Consider the following 17,500-nt stretch of genomic DNA (forward strand, 5'->3'; position numbering starts at 1 on the left):
GGCCTCGCCCTCAGCTAGCTTCGGTAGCCCCGATGCTAGCGGGTCTGCTGCCCCTGCTATCCCTGCTGTTTCTCAGACGGGCTCGACTGGTGCCGTGCCCAAGAAGAGAACATGCAAGACCGCCCACGTTGCTCCACCGCCAGCTGCAACCTGGACCGTCCCCCCCAAAGAATTCCACCCTCTAGTCGTCGGTGACATTCCTCTCTCTTTCTCCGTCCCCCAGCTACGGGCTATGCGGCCACCTAGCCCCGTCTCCTGGCATGCTAGCGACGGAGACGAACCGGAGCTAGAGGACTACAACATGGATGAGGTGGACACGGAGGGTGAGTACTCGGAGGAAGACGAGTCCACTTTCCCCTCCGGACAGGGCGGAGGCGCGGCCAGGGTGGTTCCTCATGCCGAGGCTTCCACCTCCGCCGCGTCCTCCCAAGCCCCTTCTGCCTCTCTCCCCCCTTCCATGCGGGCTGGGGCGAGAGGGGCAGCGGCACAAGACCCAGACTCCATCCCCATGGACGAGCTCTCGGTGCTGGAACGTGCTACCATCCGTTGTGGCCTGGAGCTGCCGCTCGGAGACGCGCCACTCGGACCACGGGCTAGAGTTCCCCTCCTTGGCCAGGATGTGGAATCCTCTCCCCCGCTTCGAATGGAAAAGCTCCCACTGGTCCCAGGCTTTGCAGAGGCCCTGCATTCAACCTGGACTACACACAAGGACCCCCCCAAGCTCCCCTTCCTGGTCGACTGCCGCGACGCAGAGAAGGCGGGAATCCCCTTGTGTCCCCCCATGGACAAACTGATGGCGCAGTCTCTTGTCGGGAGCCTCAAGCCAGGTCATGAGCGGACCGGTCCTGGAGGCCGCAATCCCCTCAATCTGTCCGTGGGGAAGAAGCCTCCTGGGTTTGCCATCCCCTTTGACGACAAGCAGTCTTCCAGGGTTAGGAACTCTTACAGAGCCTCCGCGCTGGCAGCCAGGACGATGAACGCCACCCAGCTGCTGCTTTTCTCCACCAGGCGCCTCCTTAGCGAGATGCGGGAGGTGCCTGACGTGATGGTGGAGGAAATGGACAAGTCGCTGCGCATGCTGATGGACCTGAATGTCCACGCCATCGAGTGGCTTGGACACGGCATGGATTACTGCATCCAGGCGGAACGTGCCAGGTGGCTTGATAAGGTAAAGTGTCCTGGCAGTTCCGGAGAGGAGACCGAGAAGGTCCTGCAAGACCTCCCCGGCCACCCTACCTCCCTCATGGGCGGTGGACTGGAGCTTCTCCGCCAGGAGGTGGCGGATAAGAAGATCACTCTGGAACTCCTGGAGGCCACGACGGACCCCCAGGTACCCAGAAAGGAAAAGAGACAGGGACGGAGCAAGGCCCCTGGTCAGGCTGACAGGGGGCGCTCTTCCTCCAAGCAGGGGAAACAGAACAATCCCCCTAGGACCCCCTCTTCTTCCTCCGCGGGACCCCCTCGCACTGCAGCGGGGGCTCAGGCCCGCTCCCAATCCCGCCACCCTCCCAGGCACGGGATACCGGCCAGCTCCCACAAAGCCCGTGGGAAGCCGCCGCGAAAGTGACACTGGACTCTGGCGGGGTCCCCCTGAAAATTCAGGGGACCCCCCCTTGCAAGCGCAGACATTTGGACAATATGAACAATTTTTCTTATGCCAAGAAAGCAATGTTTATTCCTCCTCTGTGCTCTCCTCCAGTGCCTGTATTAAAAAGTGTGTTGATAAAACAATGCCTGTTTATTTCAAACCCACCTGCTTTAGTACAGACGACCCCATTTTGCATGAATTTAGCCAGTGTAGAGAAGTCCAGGCTGGAATTTCTTTCCACTCAGAAAATATCGCTTCCTCCAGTCACGCAGACAGGTTACAAGCAGAATATTTCTCTTTGCAAAATGTTCCCAGACAAGCTAATTCCTATTCACAATGGTATGGTTTCACTAGTGTGCAATACCCCTCTGTCTCCACCGAGCGGCACTGTTATGCCGACTCTAGTTCAGGACAGGAGTTTGGTCTTAGCGTCAGGGAAGAAGCCAACACATATCACCCAGGGTCGGCCTCGTCTTCCCGTAAGGAAGCATATAAAGGCCTTAGCACAGGTTGTAAACGTAAATACAATTCCCCGAGCCGGGGATTATGTTACTTATGCGATGAACCCTGTCCCCCGGGCTCCACGCTATGTGCCGCCTGTATTTTTAACAAGCGAGGCTTCTTGGAGGTCACGTGTCCGTCTCCCACCGGATACGGAAATAAGCGTACCGGAAACGGAAACGCTCCTTCCGCTGGTGTCTCCGCGCCTTCCGGCCCGGCGTCTAGCGGATACGGATACGTGCCCGGATACGGAACCTCTCGGTCCCGTCCTTCCTCTCCCTCCCGGCCCAGTAGTCCCGCTCAGGCGGTACAACCCCAAGGCTTCTCCGTTGCTCAGCAACACGTTAGCACAGTGTGCAGAGCAATGGAAGCGTTGCAATCCGAATCACTGGGTGTTTCGGACGGTGACACGGGGCTACAGACTACAGTTCGCGGAAATACCCTCCCTATCCAGCAAGGTTATTTACACTCGAGCCCGCGGCTTGAAAGCGGATGCCTTGAGGGAGGAGATAGACTCACTATTGCGCAAGGGCGCTATAGTGGAGTTATCACGCGACCAGAGCCGTTTAGGCTTCTGGAGCCGTTATTTTCTGGTTCAGAAAAAAGGAGGGGGGCTGCGTCCGATTATGGACTTACGTGCTCTGAACAAGCACTTGAAAAAGTTCAAATTCAGGATGCTGACGTCAGAGTCACTGATGAAATCAGTGAGACAGGGGGATTTCCACTGTTCAGTGGATCTGAGGGACGCTTATCAGCACATCCTCATTTATCCCCCACACAGGAAGTTCCTGCGGTTCGCCTTCGAGGGGCGCCTGTACGAGTACACGGTCCTCCCTTTCGGTCTTTCCCTGAGCCCTCGGGTTTTCGTGAAGGTGACCGAGGCAGCCATTGCTCCACTGAGGCATCAGGGAGTCAGGCTGGCGAACTACATAGACGATTGGATGATTTCCGCCGCCTCCTGCTCAGAAGCGGCGCGCCATACCAATCTGGTGTTGTCACACCTGAAGGCCTTGGGTTTCAACGTCAATTTTGGCAAAAGCATGTTGTCACCCTCCCAGCAGATTTCCTTTATAGGAATATCTCTGGATTCGGCCACCATGTCCGCTCGCCTCTCCCCGGAGAGGGTGGACAGGTTTCTGACTTGTCTCGGCTCCTTCCGACTGAACCAGGTGGTCAGGTACAAGGAGTGCATGAAGTTGACTGGGCTGATGGCGTCAGCGGTGCAACTTCTGCGTCTGGGCAGGTTTCATATGAGACCCTTCCAGCGGTGGTCACTGGCGCTCAGGATTCCTTCCCTGCAAGGGTACAGGAAGGTGACAGTCAGCCAGGTCTGCATGGACGCTCTGGTCCCATGAGGGACCAGGCGTTGTTGACGAGTGGGGTCTCCATGGGCGAAGTGGTGTCACGCAAGGTGATCACCACAGACGCCAGCCGCTCAGGGTGGGGCGCCACCCACGAGGGGCGCTCAGCCAGGGGCCTTTGGACCCAGGCCATGTTGGAGTACCACATCAACTATCTGGAGTTAATGGCGATCTACTTGGCGCTCAAGCATTTCGAACCATTTCTCCGGGGTTGCCATGTCCTGGTCAGGACGGACAACACGGCGGCCCTGTATTATCTCAACAAACAGGGCGGCCTCTCCTCGCGTACGCTGGATCAGCTGGCGCGCGAGATGACCCTCTGGTGCTTGCCTCGTTTGAGGTCCATCAGAGCCTCCCATGTCCCGGGCCTTCAGAACGGCGGCGCCGATCTGTTGTCCAGGGGGGAGCCTCGTTACGAGGATTGGTCTCTCCACCCTGCGGTGGTGAGGCATATTTTCTCCAGGTTCGGTCAACCTCGAGTCGATCTCTTTGCCTCCCAGGAGAACGCGAAGTGTCCCCTTTACTTCTCAGTGAGGGGACCTTCTCCTCTGGGGACGGACGCGTTTGCTTACGAATGGCCACAAGGTCTTCTCTACGCGTTTCCACCCCTGGAACTGATCCTTCCCACTCTGGAGAGGATCAGATGTTCCAACCAGGAGGTTCTTCTGGTGACACCATCCAGGGGAGTGTGGAGGTCTCTGATCACCCCACTGCTCTCTCGACCCCCTTGGCGGCTTCCCTTGCACAGGGATCTGCTGCGCCAGGCAGGGGACGAGATCTTCCATCCAGACCCACGGGGCCTAGACCTGTGGGTTTGGCCCGTGAGAGGGAGAACCTGCTCGCAGCAGGCTTCTCACCGACGGTTGTAGCCACTATTCAGAGTGCTAGAGCCCCCTCTACTAGGGCTGTGTATGATGGAAGGTGGAATGCCTTTTTGGACTGGTGTGAGATACAGGAGCCACCTGTGGTGGCTCATTTAGCTTCGGCCCAGAGGGTGTTAGATTTCCTGCAGGACCGCCTGGACCTTGGCCTGGCGTTCTCTACACTGAGGGGTTATTTAGCGGCTATTGATGCCTGCCACCTGGGGGTGGCAGGTAAAGGCCTTTCTAAAATCCCTGAGGTGGTCCAGTTCATGCATGGTGTTGACCATTTGAGACCTGTGACTAGAGCCTTGTTTCCTGTGTGGGATCTACAAGTGGTTCTTGAGGGCCTTTGCAAGGCACCCTTTGAACCGATTGGGAGGACCTCTTTGAAACATTTAAGTTTCAAAACAGCTCTTTTGCTTGCCTTGTCTACGGCTAAGCGTGTGAGCGACCTTCATGCGCTCTCTGTGAGCCCTGATTGTATGAGGTTTCTCAATAATGACTCCAAGGTTCTTCTTAAACCTCATTTGAGTTTTATTCCTAAGAACCGTGTGGTTCCGAAGGAACCTGTTGTTTTGACGGCTTTCCATCCTCCTCCGTTTGCATCGGAGGAGGATAGGCGTCTTCATTGTCTTTGTCCAGTTAGGGCCCTGAAGGCCTACTGTGATAGGACGGTGGACAGCAGGTCTACTTCTCAGCTTTTCGTGGTCATGAATGCCCGTCAACGAAAAGCGGTGTCCAAGCCCACTCTGTCGAGATGGCTTGTGGATGCAATTAGGTTGGCTTACACCCGGTCCGGGTCTGAAGTGCCGGAAGCACTTAAGGCCCACAGTACTAGGGGTGTGTCTACCTCTTGGGCTTTGTCCAAAGGTGTCTCCATTGAGGAGATTTGTGCAGCGGCGAATTGGTCTTCGCCGTCCACCTTTGCGACCTACTATCACCTGGACGTTGCGCCTTCTGCTATGGCGCATACGGTTCTGGGTGCTGCTGCCCTTCCTACTATGTAGTGGGGCGGCTCTCTCCCCTTCCTGAGACAGCATGCTACTGTCTCTAGGATACATGGGGGGGGACCCTGAGTTTTTCCCTTATATTACTGCAGTTTTATAAGGTGGACCTGTGTCTGCCCTTAGTGCATAAGGCAGGCCTCGGTCTGTCAGGGTCTTTTTCTGTCTGAACACGCCCAGGCCCTGTGGGTCTGGGTCGGATCAGTCCTGAAAGGGGTCACGTCGGTTGACGGGACCTCCTTCCGGGTGTGGTCGGTGTGCACGACAGTCTTGTCGGTTCATGGCTTCTCGGGGAGTGTATGAGTCCCATAGGGGGACCTTGTCTGGAGGTATGACAATAAACGTATAGGTTCCGGACGGAACCATGTTTATTTAATACCGGAGGACAAGGTCCCCCGAATAAAGCCCCTCGGTTCGCTAGTTGCGGGCGCAGAGGTGCGGCTTTAGAGGAAGTTATGATAGCCCACAGGGCTTATATACACTCGGGGGCGGTGCCCTCGTTTGTGATTGACAGCCCTCCCGACAAATGATATTTCTCGTACGGGAGCTTATGAGTTTTACTCTGTTGCAGCGCCAGATGGCGCTGTTATCCCATAGGGGGACCTTGTCCTCCGGTATTAAATAAACATGGTTCCGTTCGGAACCTATACGTTACTTGTTACTTTGTAGATTGATTATTATTACAAAACATACACTAACCACTTCAGCCCTATATACATTTCAGCCATTTGAAAATTGCTGATCTACAAGCTCACAATGTGTTGTGATTCGACGCATTGTGAGCTTCTACAGTAGATCGGCTATTCTCAAATGGCTAAAATGTTTTCTTCCTTTCTACCTTTGGTACAAAAGTACTTTTGTACTTTTACTTAAAATTTTGAATTCTGGACTTTTACTAGTAACAGAGTATTTCTACATTACAGTATTGATACTTGGTATATATGGGTACCTTTTCCACCACTGCATATTGTGACTGCAATATTCAATCATCGCCATTGTCATTATCTGTTCCTCCCACTCCCTGGTCCCTTCAGCAGTCAGTGGTGAGGACTGGAACATGGCGGACTGTGAGAGGGGAGAGGATGTGTCTCAGTGTGAAGAGACGGACCCTCCAACCACCTCCCTGCTGCTGGAGTCACTCAACAGAGCTGCCTTGCACCTCCGCAGAGCCATGGTATGTGCATTTAGACACACATGTGCCATATGCCAAAAGGTTGCAGGTTCAATTCCCAGCTGCACCTACAGAGGTTTTCCTTTTTTATGCCACATTACAGTGTTATTTGAACTAGAAAGGTGACATTCTGGGAAATTGCAAGTGTGACGCGAGTCGTGAGGAATCCGCTGGGAAATGAGTTCCGTCTTACCATTTTTGGACATTGTGATGTCAATGGAAGCGTGAAAAGAAAAGGGACAGAAAAGGTCCATTGAACTCAATGGACTTTTGGGATTACAGAAAACAGGTTTATTTTAGGTGACAACCACACTAATTAGTTGTTAATTAGCCATCACCAATAGTGTCCTTTCATTATAAAAGCGTTTGCGTTTCATCTCCCTCCCCAGGTGCTGGCACATCGCGGCGGCCACTGGACCCTGCTGCAGTGTGTGTGTTGGACTGTGTGGGAGCAGGGCTGCAGCCTGCGCAGCCTGCTAGAGACGGGAGCACGGACACTTGGGCTGGAGCAGCTGCACAATGCACTCATCCCATTGCTGGTGCTGGCTACAGACCTACTGATGGACATGATGGACCGGCTAGGGGTGCGACCGTCACTGCCGCACCTGCATGCACACACCGTACACCAGTGATTCTCAACACGTCACAGACCTCCATAACTCTGAGAGTGTACACTTTCATAGTTACAGACCCGTAAGGGTACATTTGAAAACCCCATCAAAGAACCCTGATGGTCCCTGGACCCCACTTTGAGAATCACTGCTGTGCACTAACTCTGTGTTCACTTCACTCAGTGGAAATGGAACGGAATGGACCATGACAGGTCCATCTGGTTCCATTTGTACACTATTAGTACAGTTCAATTACCTCTGAGGATTACTGTGTACAGTGTACACAATGAATGCATGCAAGGTCTTGTTAATTTTGAAGCTATTTGGTCCGTTTTCTTTTAAATGAAGCAATTGAAAGAAAAAAAAAAGGTTTCTTCTGCTTGATATCAATCAAATGTTTTCCATAATGCTTTTCCTTTATTCTTTTAGTAATCATCAAACTTTTAACTATGTGCACTAATGGGGGAGAAAAAGAATACTACTACTAATAATAATAATAATTCCAAAGAGAGAATGAAACCAGTTTCATTGCATCTGGGCCTTGTATTGACAGTTATGGAGTGTGTACGGCGGTGAAGCCAGCGACGAGGAGCTGGAGGCCAGCCTCCATTTCTCTGCCCAGATGGACGATGGGACCCAGGTGGACCACCGCTGGGTCCGCACCCTGGTCCTCTACACCCTGGAGCAGCTGCATCTCAGCGGGAAGTGGGAAACGCTGGCCCACTTCGCCATACTGTTCAACTCCCATACCCGGTGAATAAATAGGACACTGATCATTGTCTCTTAACAGAACACAGCAAATCACAACCTGTGTGCCAGGACCCGCTGGTGGTGGGCCTTCAAATAATTGGCAAAACAATAAGACATAATATAACATTAATATAAAACATGTCATGTCAAACAGATTCATGGTAAAACATTTTTTTTACATTAAAACCTTAAAATGACTTTTCATTGTGATACCCATAAAAAGCAACTTGAAGTACTGATTTGATCATTTAAGTAAACAAAGAGGCTGCAAGACAGCTAAAAGGCACGCACATCCATGGCCATATAGGCTGGGTACTGGACTAAAGGATCATTTACAAATAGAAAAATAAGTCTGCAGACCAATTAATGCTCCCAAAGAGTAAGTTTACTTGTGGTAACGTTTCGAGCCTACCGGCAAACTTACTTTTTGGGAGCATTAATTGGTGTGCAGACTCATTTTTCTATTTGATCATTAAAGTAAACATGCTCTAAAAATGGACAAATAACCCCGGTGGCCTATCGGCTGTAAGTTGAGTGGGCCGCGAATGCTTTCTAGATTGGACCCTGGGGAAGTGCCCAAGAAACACTGATGTTTTGTGGCTGAGCAGTGGTTAAGTTCAAAAACCTTGGATCGTGACCACCATTAACCTTTCTTTCTCCTTCAGTGTTTTTTCTCATGCCCACTTACTTGACTGATCATAGGTGTGTGTGTGTGTGTGTGTGTGTGTGTGTGTGTGTGTGTGTGTGTGTGTGCGTGTGTGCGTGCGTGCGTGCGTGCGTGCGTGCGTGCGTGCGTGCGTGCGTGTCTCAGAGAATGTTACACTGTGATGGTGACTCCTCTTCTGGTGCATGCCCAGAGGAGGCTGCTGGACAGAATCTCCTCCTTCGGGGTTCCGCCTGTCCCACAGCTTCACCACGTCAACACCCAGAGAGCTGCAGGGCAGGAGGTAACCTGATCACACTCTGTGTCGACCTGTTGGTTTTATTATTACTGAATGATTAGTGTTACTTATGAACTGAGAAGAGGCAGAAAACAAATCGATTCAAATCTACTTGAGGTCAAAAGGTGCTGAAGTTCAGCAGTAGAGCTAGACTTTATAGGCTTTTAGTTGATGCTGTTTTCTAATACACTGCAACATCACCTGAAGCCGACTACGAGCCGACTACAAATGCTTTCTAAATCAGTTCTCATACTCTCAAGATTTTTCAAAAATGTAAAAAACAAAACAAAAAAATTATAATAGATGTACAAGCTTGAAGTGAGTTTGTATCTGATATTTTTGAATGTGTGTGTGTGTGTGTGTGTGTGTGTGTGTGTGTGTGTGTGTGTGTGTGTGTGTGTGTGTGTGTGTGTGTGTGTGTGTGTGTGTGCAATTGTGTTTGCTAGATCACTATTAGGAATTATGCTGGCTGTCAGCTGCTGAGTGGTTGGGTCCGTCCCACACAGGCCTCCCTCACAACAAACAACCAGCCTGAAGAGACAACACAACAGAAGATGAGCTCCTTCTGCCTGGACACCCTCAAGCTCCAAGGTTGTGTCTTGTTGTTACCAGTCTTTATTATGTCTTGTCTGATTTTTGTGCTACTTTTGTATGACACATATACTGTACAACAAAACATAAAATAATGGAATATATCGGTATTCCGAGGTTTCTGCCTGACAGCGAGATGATGGTATGTAAAAGCAATAGCTATGAACCTAATCCATGTTATAGATGGTTGATTAAGGATGACCATATTGATGCACTTGATAGTAAAGATAGATACCACTGACATTCCATGGTAACAAATTGTGCGCATGTTGCATTTCTGAGAAAGCATGTACCGGTATTTGTGCGTGTAATAAACGTGTATGTTTTGCATGTCCCAGAGGTGCAGCGCTCCATGGCTGTGGTGCGCGTTCCTCTGGACGTTGAAGACACGCTGCGCTGTTACCGTCAGAGTGTGGACAGGAGACCAGACAGCCTGCACACCTTCCATCACAGCCGCACTCTGCTGCTGCTGCTACTGGCACACACACAGCACTGTGAGCTCCACGCACGCACGCACGCACGCACGCACGCACGCACGCACGCACGCACGCACGCACGTAAACACACAAGTCATTTTATGCTTGGTTGCGCTTGGGTGTTGCACTCTGAAAATAGTCGATCTACAAGCTTGTAGATCGGCTATTTTCAGCATGCAACCAATTGTAAAATCAGCCATTACGACGCCATCAAGCCCTGACAAATTATGTCAACAAAATCAACACTAGATTTAGTCGACTAGACTAAAACGTGTGCGTGCGTGCGTATGTGTGTGTGTCCTTGTCCCTAGCCTTGGAGGTACCAGTGTGTCAGGGTGCTGCTGACCGCACTTCAGGCCAGGTTCACTTCAGTCCCATAGTGACTTCAGCTCCGAGCCACCAGCCTCCCAACCTGGCAGAGGAGGACTTCAGCACCAACCTCTACAGCGCCCCCGTCAGCCCCAACCACATACACACTGTCATCAGAGCATACTCCACCTCCATTAGTAGGAACACACTCACTCATGCACATGTACACAGTACATACTACATACACACATTCTGTCTCCAAAACCAAACCATTGTCCACTAACGTGTCACACGTTACAAGCTTCAAACCCAATATTTCTCAACAACAATACTAAAACTTATGGAAGCCCATCACTTTGGTTCATTAAAGGTCCCATGTATCTATGTGCTTTTAGACATTTTTGGATCATTCATATCCTGAACATACCTATACTGGTGATATATATGTCACTGTTAGATAGAGAAACGGTGAGATAGAGAAACGGAGCGCTTGCCGTGCCGCACGGGGCGGAACAAGCGGTCGCCACAACAACGTCCTCCAGGCGGAGCCGCTCGATTGTCCACGACATTGCAAGCGGCGCGAAGGCCAGCGGACCTTGGTCCTGCTCTTCGCCCCCGAGCGCCGCAGGCGCGAGTGGCCGCGAAGAGCGGGCCAGGGCCGCGCGGCCGGCGGAGCGCCGCGCGAGTTACGAAGCCGTGGTGAATGCAATCGTTATATTTATGCCCAGGCCGTAAGGCCTGGGCAAGCCCACGATAAACGCCCTGTCCAAGTGACTACAATGGAGCTAATGGCTAAGCTAGGCTAGGCTAGGCTAGGCTAGGCTAGGCTAGTAAATAAAGAAAGAGAGTCGCAAACGAGTGACGTCAGCGCCTTCACTATTGAATGGCTGCGTCGCCATCTGGTGGTGATTAGTGTGTGGTGAACTACAAAACGAGCGCTCTTACCACAGTCTCACTGAGTTACCCAAAATGACTGTAACATATACTTCAATTTTTATCAGGTGCCTCTTTCTGCTCTTCTAACTCACAGGCCATTTTCAGCTGTGACTTCTTATTAGTCAGTAATATTCATTAGCTGACTGCAGATTGGCTAACTGCAAGAAAAACCTGGAACGAGGTTAATCAGTTGTCAGTCTAGACTGACAGATACTGTACAGAGATGTCCATATATGGGCATAAAAGGAACACAGGTCGACAGACAGATAGAGATCTCCATATATGGGCACAAAAGGGAGACAGACAGGTACAATGGGTACTGTGACAAAGCCCCTGACACTATGACTCAGGCATATCGGTCAGATTGGCCGTGTATCGGCCTGAAATCTGAGAGCCGCATAGCAGCCCGAACCTCCAATATTTATAAATACCGGCAGGCTTAATCCCTTTTAACCTTGTGTGCAGGGGCGTCACAAGGGGTAGGAAAGTGGGACTGAGTTACCAGGGCCCAAGGTGGAGGGGCCCTAGTAACTTTAGCTATTGAAAAATAGCAGATATACAAGCTCACAGCGCGGCACCGAGTGCCGCGCTGCGAGCTTGTAGATCTGCTATTTTTTAAAAGTCGTGAAAATGTGCGCAAATCTTTGAATATATGTATTTTTTAAGTGAACATTTGTAACTCAAATTTTGCTTCTGGGGGGTCCCTGGAACTAAATATTTTGAGATGGGGGGTCCTTCACAATGAAAAAGTTTGAGCATCACTGACATGGAAACATAGGTTTCTTGGCACACATTTTCACGATTTTTCAAAAATAGCAGATCTACAAGCTCGCAGCGCGGCACTCGGTGCCGCGCTGTGAGCTTGTATATCTGCTATTTTTCAATAGTTAACATTCATGGGGGGCCCCCAGTGAATCCTTGTACCCAGGGCCCAGAATTTGGTGTGACGCCCCTGCTTGTGTGTGACTGTGTACCGACATAACCCAGGCACAGCCTAAAGTTGTGCTCTCCCTCTGCAGAGTATCTGCAGGCCAACGGTCACTCCTCACTCACTGTCCAAGCACTGCATGACCTGGGGAACCTGCACTTCTACAATGGAAATACACGGTTAGAACACGTGTGTGTGTGTGTGTGTGTGTGTGTGTGTGTGTGTGTGTGTGTGTGTGTGTGTGTGTGTGTGTGTGTGTGTGTGTGTGTGTGGTATAAAGCAGGTATAAAGTTCAATGTTTCTTTTTCAATTGTTTGTATGTGTGATTGACCAGGGCTGCCCACACACACTGGTGCAGAGCTGTAGACGAAGCGCTGCACTGCTCAGGTGTGTTGGACAAATGGGATGGAGTGTCCTGGGGAGCTGCAGGCTCCCTGCAGGACACCATGAAGTTGGCTGGGATCTGGGGCTGTTTGCAAGCTGCTGTGCTCACCGCCAAGATCGCCCAGTAGGTCCCAGGGAAGATTTGCTTTGCTTTGCTTTTGTTTTTGTTTAACATAAGATTAAGATGAGATAAACTTTAGGTTGTGACTCTTGAATCCAATTTATACACTTCCAGGAGTTTGAGGTCACCTCCCCGATCTTTACCACAACCTTAACCATAGGGAACCATACCTACTGTACGTAATATTAACCATCTGTAACCTCTAACCCGATGGACTAAACATTTGTTTTGTTTACACAACATTTGTTGTTAAAATGTTTAAGCTCTATATTCTCATAGCAATCATTGCACGCAACGCATCGTGATACTACTGTACCTGTTCAGGAGGCAATACCTAAACTTTATTGACAACATGTGGAAATACAATGCTCAACAGAGCTCTGTTTGTTCCACAGGTACATGGTGACTTCAGACATAGGCCAGCGGACCATGACCTGCCTCCTCTCTGCACACCTTTTTAAGGTGAGTATAGAGTAGAATTTGTGTTTTTATGAGTGGCTAAACTAGTGATTCTCAACCGTGTTAATTTCCAGAACCCCCAGCTTGATATGCATTAGGCCAGTGTTTCTCAAATGGGGGTACGTGTACCCCTAGGGGTACGCAGAGGTACTGCAGGGGGTACTCAAGATGATGCCCCCCAAAAAAGAAAATAGAAGTATAAATCATGATACTATTATTAATAGTTAAATAATGAACTACAATTGAATTACAATTGAGTTATGTTTAATGATGACACTTGGATAAACTTGTTGTGAGCCTGATAGTTGCCAAACCAAATGACATGGTACCAGGCAACTGGTATGAGTTTGAATGTTGTTTGAATGTAAGTTATTGACATGAAAACTGGACTGAAATGTTATGGCCACAGTGTTTAAACTCTCACTCCCTTATTTATTTTTTGTGATGTTATATTCTTGAAAAGGGGGGGTTATCATATACCGCTAGTTATGGTTTTAATTGCAAAACATTTTTTTAATTGGAAAAATATTGTTGTCGGGTAAAGGGGGTACTTGGATTCAAAAATCAGCGACAGGGGGTACTCAAGCCAAAAAAGATTGAGAAACACTGCATTAGGCCACGGACCCCCATATGATTTTTATCTGTGGGACCCCAATGAGCTAATTTAACTCTTGAGAGTGTACAGATGGAACACAGAGTATACATCTGTCAAATGTACAGACCTGCAACGGTCCATTTGGTTCCTAAGCTATCAATCATTTAATTGGGGGGATCCCCACTGGAACCCCATCGAGGACGTACCCCTGGGAGTCTCCGGAGTCCACCTCAAGAACTGAGTGTGCTAAAATCCAAATCTCTCTCCCCACAGTGCGTGTTGTGCTGCTCCCTGCCCCAGGACCAGAGTGACCTGTGGTACGCCTCGCACAGCGTTGGAGACGAGCTGCTCCCTGGGGTGGACCTGTTCTCTGAGCCCCACAGAGCACACCCAGCCAACACCATCACCAGCCTCCACTTCCTCTGCCACTGGCTGTACACAGCAGGACATTATATCACGGTACACACGCGTACCACTTACTATACTGTACACCACGTTTCCCAAACACTGGGTCGGGACCCATTTTTTGGGTCATGGACCATTTTTTAATGGGTCAGGACTCGAGGACCCATTTCTTTTCCCACAATATATATATTTCGAAAGATTTTCCATAACTACAAAATAATAATAATGAATAGCCGATCTACAATCTCACAACATGGGGTGAAGCGATGTTGTGAGAATAGTAGATTTGCTATTTTCACTCGTTTGGGTCCCTGGCCATGTCTAATTTCTCTTTTGACAAGCGTAAAATTTCTCTTTTGGGTCTGGGAGCTAAAAGGTTTGGGAACCACTGTGGTACACAGTCATACACCCATATACTGTATGAACATACAGATACAATACATGCCATAGATACATGCATATAATATAATATGTCAGTTTTATGTCTGTTGTTACCTCTCTCCCGATGGAGGGTGGTACGGACTACAACTAATGATGTACAATCCAGTGTGCCATCTGCTTCGAATACCTTTTCAGTCACTCAGTTTAACATCAGGTTGTGATTTCAGCTGCTGCCCATGCTGGCCCTCTACCTGTATTTTGTCGGGACCGTTTGCAGAGACCCACAGCGGACTGCTGAAGGAAAAATACTGAAGGTCTGTTGTTTCTGTGTGTGTGTGCGACTGTGCGTGCATGCGTGCGTGCATGCCGTGTGTGTGTGAGTGAGTGTGAAGTGCACATGCCGTGTTCTAATAATTGCTTAAATTAGAATCTAATTTATGTTCCATTTGGATGGTATGAGTTTGTTTTATTTCCTGTGTGCATGCTTAGGTTCGTGCCCTGACAGAGCTAAGTCTTTTTAGTCCAGCCATCAAGGAGGCAGGTGAACTCATCCTGGGGAAGGGGATACTTCTACCCCATGGATGCAACTTCCACGTGGAGGAATCCCAGGTATGTACATTGTACACACAGTCACACCCAACAGACAACACACATGCACACGCACTGGATGTAGGGCTGTCACGATTATGACATTTTACATGACGATTATTTGTCACTCAAATAATTGCGATTAACGATTTAATTGCGTTTTTGTCGTTGACAATTACATTTCTGCTTTTAAGTTGCACATGGTAGATATGACACATAATTACTGACATATTTGACAACTTTATACTTAAAAAATAACTTTGATAGTGGAAATAGCCGATCTACAAGCTCACAAGCTTGTAGATCTGCTATTTCCACAATTTTTGACTTTCTTAAAAATATCGGAACATTTTTCAACATGGAAACGATTATGACGATTATGACAAATAATCACGATTATGTCAAATAATCACGATTAGAAGATTATGTAATAATTGTGACAGCCCTATGTACACACAGTTACACCCAACAGACAACACACATGCACTGGATGTACCAGCTTCAAAATGTAATTTCTAGTTACTATTCCTGAACATTGTCTCTGAGCTCGGTCCCCTGGCCCCTGTCTGTTGTTTCTCCTGTAGCCCATGCACAAGTTCTACAGCAACAAGTCTCTCCTAGACAACAGTCAGGTACTTCTTACACACGCACATGCACGCACAACCACACACATTGTGGGAGACAAAAAAAGCATGACTAAAGACATTCAAAAGGCAAGTGTTACTAATTACTTACACTTTTGCCATGTCAGTCAGTCATGTCATCTCTTTTTTCATCAAGGAAAATACACTAATGAGTTAAAATTGGGTTAAAATAGTTGTGCTTCAACCACAAAAACATACCGTACACAGCCACTATGACTACGGCTATGGCATTCCATATGCAGCTTCTTAACAAACAGTCCTAGTGCGTATTTATTTTAATGAGGCCTGGTTTGGGTTTAGGCTCTGGAGGACCTTGTGAACCGTGGACCAGCTCCTGAGGTCCAGAAGCTGTATGGCTCCATACTGTGTCGACGACTCACCCTGGCCCGGGCCCAGCTGGTCCTGGCACTCAGCAGCACCATACACAGCCTTCCTTCAGCAGGTTGGTGGGCATAAGCACCAAATTTACTCATAGTCAGGGGTCTGCAACCAGGGGTCTGCAAAGTTCATTGTTTTAATTTTCTTGATAGTCAGTGCATTTTGATTGTCCATATACATTAAAACCTTTACTATTTTCTTTCAGGATATAATGATCAGTAGCAATAACCTCACCTATATCTCCCAGACTCCCTCCCCAGTAAGAGTTAGGATTTTGAATGAATGTAGAATTATGTGCAGGATGTAATTTGTATATAGATGTACAAATTATTGGGTCTATAGATGATAGACCCAATTTAACTGACTATTTTTTGAATATTTAATAAATAAAAACCCTCTCCCCCACATTTATAACAGGGTGCCAGTGATTACTCTCCCCTGTGCCAATGTTTGCAGCCGTGCCTAAGGTTGCCTACCCCTGGTTTAAGTGTTTCAGCTTGTGTTGAAAACATTGGTATATCCATTTCTTCCAGAGTTCCATGATTGTGAGGCTCATGCCAACACGAAAGGGTGCCCAGATGGTCCGCTGCCACGCGAACGGGGCTACCATGTCAAGACAGAGGATCCCAAAAGACTGGTTCTTTATCGTCAAAAAGACAAGCTCACTCCAGAGAGGATGAAGGTAAGAGTACTGGAGGACAGGGCTCAATTTGCTTGACATGTAAACATTGTTACGTGTTGTTAATTTAAAGGCAAAATGCATACAGTATTTTTTGCCACACTGTATATGATCTCCTCACATCAGGAAAATAGGATTTAGGTAAACAACTGGCAAAGTATCCCTTTAAGCTAATCTATACTTCCTATGCACTTCCTGATTATTGTTATATACTGTAACTCATCTCCATCAGACATATCCACCTACTCATATGTCAGGTATTACATTTCTAAAACAGCAGAGAAAATGGCCACTAACAAACCTACGCCCACTGCTTTGGAAGCCATTCTTGATACCCAATATGAAGGATGGGCCACCGGTTCTAAACTGCATTGCAGTTATTTTTTAAATCTCTGAATTGTTTGCACCCATACATTGAATTTAGATCACCAGGCGAACGTTTGCCTTTGTCTGTACAGACCTGGATCTCTCCAATGAAGTATTTTATTTACAATCCAGACTCCTAGTCTGATCTCTTCGATACACGTCCTTCCTTAATCTTTTGGGACATTTCGCCTTCACTGCCGCACCAGTGACAAAGACAAAGGACTGTTTCCAAAGGGGCAGCTCAGCTTTTGCTAACCACTATCTGTTGTTACCTTACACCTTCTCATCTCCTCCATTTTTCTACCTTTGCCTCTCTTCTCCTCTCATCTGCCCTGTTGCAGTTTCTTTTGTTGGAAGGAGCGTTTCACTTAGTGACCTCCGGTTCCCAACAGCAAGTACCACAAACCCACAGCAAAGCAGAGGAACTGGAGCTGAACATAGAGGCCAACCTGCTGATGGCCAAACTCTAC

At 48.6% G+C, this 17,500-nt stretch overlaps 1 protein-coding gene across 1 annotated transcript in view; it reads left to right on the plus strand.

The window, feature by feature from the left end:
- Positions 1 to 17,500, plus strand: part of cfap54 (cilia and flagella associated 54) — a gene marked incomplete at both ends in the record, with an annotated part of 54,902 nt that overhangs the window by 23,104 nt on the left and 14,298 nt on the right. Inside the window, 17 exons of the mRNA XM_080749317.1 lie at positions 6,352 to 6,491; positions 6,878 to 7,072; positions 7,653 to 7,852; positions 8,661 to 8,796; positions 9,297 to 9,381; positions 9,720 to 9,859; positions 10,219 to 10,363; positions 12,122 to 12,209; positions 12,365 to 12,538; positions 12,931 to 12,997; positions 13,863 to 14,048; positions 14,603 to 14,689; positions 14,865 to 14,984; positions 15,548 to 15,595; positions 15,908 to 16,049; positions 16,519 to 16,667; positions 17,372 to 17,500. The exon at positions 17,372 to 17,500 is cut by the window's right edge and continues 26 nt beyond it. Of these exons, the coding sequence (XP_080605443.1) occupies positions 6,352 to 6,491; positions 6,878 to 7,072; positions 7,653 to 7,852; positions 8,661 to 8,796; positions 9,297 to 9,381; positions 9,720 to 9,859; positions 10,219 to 10,363; positions 12,122 to 12,209; positions 12,365 to 12,538; positions 12,931 to 12,997; positions 13,863 to 14,048; positions 14,603 to 14,689; positions 14,865 to 14,984; positions 15,548 to 15,595; positions 15,908 to 16,049; positions 16,519 to 16,667; positions 17,372 to 17,500 (2,231 nt within the window). The remainder of the gene's footprint in view (positions 1 to 6,351; positions 6,492 to 6,877; positions 7,073 to 7,652; positions 7,853 to 8,660; positions 8,797 to 9,296; positions 9,382 to 9,719; positions 9,860 to 10,218; positions 10,364 to 12,121; positions 12,210 to 12,364; positions 12,539 to 12,930; positions 12,998 to 13,862; positions 14,049 to 14,602; positions 14,690 to 14,864; positions 14,985 to 15,547; positions 15,596 to 15,907; positions 16,050 to 16,518; positions 16,668 to 17,371) is intronic.

Source organism: Nannobrachium achirus, assembly GCF_963921795.1.
Source record: "Nannobrachium achirus genome assembly, chromosome: 19".
NCBI lineage: Eukaryota > Metazoa > Chordata > Actinopteri > Myctophiformes > Myctophidae > Nannobrachium > Nannobrachium achirus.